This window comes from Salarias fasciatus, chromosome 17 (genome assembly GCF_902148845.1).
Source record: "Salarias fasciatus chromosome 17, fSalaFa1.1, whole genome shotgun sequence".
NCBI lineage: Eukaryota > Metazoa > Chordata > Actinopteri > Blenniiformes > Blenniidae > Salarias > Salarias fasciatus.
In genome coordinates this window covers 21,636,358-21,641,926 of record NC_043761.1, presented here as the reverse complement: position 1 = coordinate 21,641,926, position 5,569 = coordinate 21,636,358, and the positions used below count along the sequence as shown (strand labels likewise).

At 43.0% G+C, this 5,569-nt stretch overlaps 1 protein-coding gene across 1 annotated transcript; it reads left to right on the top strand.

Moving 5' to 3' along the window:
* On the top strand, positions 1 to 2,921 carry LOC115404592 (uncharacterized). Its single transcript, XM_030114000.1, has 5 exons — positions 1 to 174; positions 687 to 741; positions 948 to 1,024; positions 1,340 to 1,696; positions 2,246 to 2,921. The coding sequence occupies exons 2-5, from the start codon at positions 704 to 706 to the stop codon at positions 2,398 to 2,400; spliced, it is 627 nt and encodes a 208-aa protein (XP_029969860.1). The 5' UTR covers positions 1 to 174; positions 687 to 703; the 3' UTR covers positions 2,401 to 2,921.
* The last annotated feature ends 2,648 nt before the right edge of the window (positions 2,922 to 5,569 follow it).

The following is a 5,569-nucleotide window of genomic DNA, read 5'->3' as shown; positions in this document are numbered from 1 at the left end:
TAACAATCCATTCCGTTCGCTCCTCTCAAGTGTTGCGCACTTACTTTTAACAAAAATTTTTTTTTTTTTTCTGTTATAGTTATTCTGATACAAAACCACTGCCGTGACTGCAAATGTCTCTGTGAACACTCGTCAAGCGTCTCCTCCGGATTTCTGCGCTGACTGGAGAACAACGTGAGTTTTAATGTTTCTTTCCTTCTCTGTGTTTCACGCACGTTTCACGCTTTTTACTGTCACTTAAACCTTTAAACTGCACGGATGAAATTGAGCTTTATGCAGCACATTTGCTTTCAGTTGCATGTTTGGTGTGATTTATATCACCATACCAGAGCACTGTGGGGAACTGTAGGGAACTGCTCTCGAAAGTGAAAGTCAAAAAAAAAAAAAAAAGGCCATAACGCGTAGACCACTTCAGCATCAGCGTCGTACCCCTCCGATAATGCAAGAAAATCAAGATAAGAGCCAAACTGTATGAGAAAATAAAAACGGCATGGCCAGCTGGGGTTACTTTGCTGATAGTCAATGCAGTTTTCGTGGCCTTCAAGCAGGAAAATGGAACATTTCGGTGAGCACGATCGTGTGCAAAGGACGATTTCAACAAGTTATTAAACAGTGGACCCGGAGCTGGAGGGCGAGCTACTGAGGCTTCTGCTTGCATGAAATATCTTTTTCTTTAATCTCTGCAGCCAAGGCCGATCTGGAGATGAGGAACCAGAGGAAACAAGCTGGACTGTGCTTCATGTAGGTGTTTGTTTACAGCTGATATTGTTTCTTCTTTAATATGTTATTTAACTTTTATTTAAAGTTAGTGCAGCATGTGCCAGTTAGTGGATTAGAAATTAGATTTGCTCACATCAAAGAAATCCACATGTGATACCTGATGCTGGTTTCTGCATCAGTTCATCCTGAATTTTAATGAAACGTTTCTCTCTGGATTCACTCTAAAGGCCGGATCGACGGAAGACGTTGACCTGTGTGGGGTTTCTTCTGGTTATAGCTGCGTGTTTCCCAAATCCTGCAGCTGGTGAGTAGCTGAACCACTAATACCATAATGAAAATATGGCTGAACTGACCATCTCAGACCACTAGATGTCACTATATGGCCACAGAAAGCTGCTACAGCACCACAGAAGAACCTCCAATATGACATGATTTTTACTACAGTAGCATTAACACGTCACCTCCAACACCTTTGAAGGCTCCAGTCCACCACGGCGTCAGCAGTACACACAGCGCAGTGTGATGAATCATTCAGCACTGCTGTGACCTCCTGACCCCTGGTGTACTGCTCTGACCTCCTGACCTTCTACTCCTGTTTGTACCTCTGTGTCACCTGCAGGTCAGCAGGGGTTCACGGTGAACGTTACTCAGAAGCTCCTCCAGGCGGAGGAGCAGGAAAACATCTCACTGACGCTGCTTTTCCCCTCGGACCCCGACGGACCCCCTCCACCACTGTACGTGAACCTGATGTGCCCCAAAACTGTGCGGAGTGTCTACAACTACGACAGTGATCCTGAGGCCAGGGAGTACGTCCATAACGACTACCGTGGCCGTCTGTGGTGTTTCAAGTTCCCCTCTGAAGGCCGGGTGGAGTGTTCCATCGCTGACCTGAGGCTGAGCGACTCGGGCAGATACGTCTGCATCATCGCTGCTGGTGATAAAAGCAACTCCACCAGTTTTGATCTCGTGGTTACAGGTAGGTCAGCCTCACTGTGGCTCATTTGATATTTTAAAACACAATGTCCTCGAGGTCAGTCATTCTCCACTAACTTTCTGTGCTGTTTCTCTGGCCATCATTTCCAGACTATAACACACTATTTGGTCTATGACTCGTCACACCATCAGTGACCACTAGATGTCACTGTGTAACAACAGAAAGCTGCTCCAGGGCCACAGGAAAACAAAGAAGGCTTTTTGTGGTCTAAAAGCTGAGGAACAAATTGACAGAAGGTTCTGGAACAGCAGATGTTGAACTAAGATTATCAACATGAATGAACAAATGAAAATTTGTTTCCCTCTTAAATGAATCTTGTGATCTGCTGTAGATCAGTGGACTGTAGACCGAGGGACCGAGCTCACTGTTACTTAGTGCTTCATTCATAATTTACTCTTGTGTAGCAGGTAGCAATGCTGGTGTGTGAGCTCTAAAACCTTGATCGATATCTCAGCATCACTAACTTTTCCAGTTGAAAAAGAAACATTTGAGGTTTCTTTTCGAATGAAATTTCTTCTGTCATCTCTGCAGCCGTCCAACGTCCGCCTGATGATGAGAAACTGGAGCCGCCAAGCCGGAGCCGGATGGGGGTTTATGTATGTTCTGGTTTGTGTTTGATGACAGTTGCTATCGTTGCTCTTTCAATACGTTGTTTCACTTTTAATCCTTCCCGTGAGGACAGTTAGTGTTAAAGGGCCCAGGTTTTCAGATTTAGATTTGTAACTACTGTACACAGTCTACCTCCTTTTGTTACAAGGCTGCTGTCAGCGATCGCCAGTTCAAACGCTGCCACTTTCAATGGCATGAATTGTGAAATATTTTATTTCACCGTCTAGCCAGTCTAGTGAATTTAGGCTATTCAATTCACTGAAGTGACCAGGCTTTAATGTGGCAGCTGCAAAACAAAGCTGAAAAGTGAATTTTTTTGAAAAGCTGCCAAATCCAAAAAGTGGGAAGTATTAAAGTTAGCATACCTCACTGCCAGCACTTTATTAGATGGCGGACAGATTGAAGTGAAACTCTGTTGCTATCGAGCTGTCCGAGTTTCATAGATGTGTCTGAGCTCGTCTATACTAAAGCACTTTAAAGGAATACTCCGAAGAGTTTGGACCCACGCCCTGTCCCTATCATTTACAAAGTGAGATAAGCTTATAAATACCTTTATTGTGTCCGTGCGTCCAGTGGCTGGATCCCCGCTGTTAGCATCGTAGTTAGCTTAGCTCAACTGCTGGAGGTGAACAGGAGACAGAGCCGGACTGACGAAAATGGACAAAATCCTCCTTCCAGTGGTCCAGGGGATGGCGTATTAGCACATGAAGTAAATTCGAATGGTTATAAAGCATTTTAAAAGATGTGTTTTCTTTTCAATTCGTTAAAATAACGTTTTGATACACACAGACCTGCGCATGCGCAGTGCTCCGCAGAAGGATATACCGGAGCACAGCAGTAGCAGCCATAGACTCAGCCGCTGTGCGCCGGTATATCCTTCTGTGGAGCACTATGCTTGTGCAGATCTGTGTTTGAACGTGACCACGTCGCAGTCCAACACATTATATTAGAAGAGAAAGAAATTACAGTTGATTTGATGTGTTTTAATTTGAAATTATTGTGTATTTTGGTGGTAATATTTGTTTTTGAAAGTTTTGACTTTCAAGTAATTTTCAAAGAATATATACCTTTCCATGATTCCCCCATGTGCCACTAGAGGGAGCTCACATACCACCAGTGGTACGCGTACCACAGTTTGAGAATGGATGATCTATTGTGCTCATTCCTCAATAAAAAGCTTTTTCAATTTTTAGAATTTGGCTTTTTTGTTAATTGTGGGGTGCTTTATTGCAGGGGTGTCAAACATGAGGCCCGTGGGCCAAAATCAGCCGAGCAAATGGTTTAAAGTTGCAGACACATGACTTGAGCTGAGACACTGCAAGCCCACGACTGGGTGCTGTTGATGGTGGTTTGGCTCATTTCTTCAAACAGAATTTACTTTCTCAAAACAACATGAACAAACCTCCAAACTGCTCTGCAGCTGCTCGCAGCAGAACAGTGTTTCATTCATTTCATCACATTAAAGATATCTTCATACACATGTCAATGTCTCAGAACGTATTTGTAAATGATGAAGCACAGTCAGGCTGGATTTAGCACAATTTCCAAGTGAATAGATCTGTTGAGCTAAACTGACTGACTCTCAGTCTAACAGTTGTTCTCTCCAGAACATGTCAGCAGTCTCAGTGTTTCAGTCATCACATGATCAATAGTCTGATCAACTGTCAATATTAGTCCACAGCATACTGCGACACCATGAATACCATGTAGGAATCTCTTGGAACAGTAGGTAAATTGATCATGTAATTGATTGTCAGGTGAAACTGGGACTGTTTTTACTGCCTCGGCAGCAGACTGGACTTGAAAAGACAAGCAAGAAAAAAAAAACAAATCTTCATCCTGATGTTGGAGTCTTCCTCCAAGGAAAAGTGCATGCAGTCGCTATGAAATGAAAATAATACATTTTATTTGAATGCTTCCCTCCAGGCCACGTCACATTAAACAGCTCATAAATACAGCAAGTGGACAGAATCAATAAAACAAGATGCTTACAACAGACGCTTGCAAGCAAAGACCAAAGATTCATTTAAAGTACGGGTGTCAAACATAAGGCTCCTGAGGCAAATCCGGCCCACTAGAGGCTCCAAAAATGTCACCAGCGATGAAATAGATCTGAAACTACATAGTAATTGTTTTTGTTTTGCTCCATTTAAGCTGACGAGGACTCTGAAAAGTTAATTTATTACAGATTTTAAAGAGAATGAAATCTCTGAAGAGGCCAGATTGGCCTGATAGTAGTAAAAAAGACATGTACAAACAGTTTACAGGTGGAATTAACTGCATCGATGAAAGCAAGTTAAAGAAATAAATGTACTTAAATAGGACGCCTCCACTATTTTATCACCATTATGTTCTTATTCACAGCTGTAAACCTTGGTGCAACAATACAGTCTGTTGATCTCACTTCATTAAACAAAACACACTTCTCAATGATTGTCTCAACATTAAATCTGCTCGCATTTCTCTTTAGCACCACCAGAGGAGGCTGGAGTCTTTCCCCAAAGGTTAATGCAAAGTTAAACATCCAAAGCTTTTTTTTTTAATCTTGGTCAAGGTGACAGTGACAGTAGACACTGGTGGAATTATTCATCATTAACACACCTCTGGAGGGAAGAACAGAGGACAGTGTGTTGAGGATGTTGAAGGTCAGAGGTTTGCGGTCCGTGCAGCCGACCTCGAGGTTAACCCACCAGAGAGAAACGGGCTTCACCCGTTCATCCTGCACTGTTTTCTGATGTCTTTTAAGACGCCGTGGTGAGAGAGAGAGAGCCCCCGTCGCCATGCTGTGATTAGCGATGTGTTGTCGAACGTCTCGCTGCAGGCGCTTTTTAATACCCACTCCCCAAAAAAAAAACACATCTGTTTATCCAGCGTCTCTCACTATGTGGTCGTTTTCGAACACACAAATAATCACAGATTAAAGGCTTGTCCTCCAGAATGGATTACTCTGGTGTGATGGCCTTTGCGCAAACTCCATTTTGATTATTAAACGCAGGGGACACAAGAGGCAAACTGTGTTTTGTTTCCTATTAAGGCGACTCCTCTCCCCTCCGTAAGAGGATTATCCTTGACACACGCTCAGGAGTTACATAAGGCCGTCAGAGGATAATATCTGACATTTTTTCATATCCTGCATTTTGGCAGCTTTGTGAACTCTGAACGGCAACGGTGCAGCGCACAAGAAAAAAAGAGGAAATGGAAAAACAGCTGTGACAACATTGAGAATATTCTCAACTAAACCTCATT

What these genes read in the sequence shown, in the direction of transcription:
- LOC115404592 (XM_030114000.1), top strand. Translation starts at nt 704, where the DNA reads ATGAGGAACCAGAGGAAACAAGCTGGACTGTGCTTCAT. An exon ending in CAAGCTGGACTGTGCTTCAT is followed by an intron (nt 742 to 947) that starts GTAGGTGTTTGT and finishes TTCACTCTAAAG; the next exon opens with GCCGGATCGACGGAAGACGT. An exon ending in TTTCCCAAATCCTGCAGCTG is followed by an intron (nt 1,025 to 1,339) that starts GTGAGTAGCTGA and finishes TGTCACCTGCAG; the next exon opens with GTCAGCAGGGGTTCACGGTG.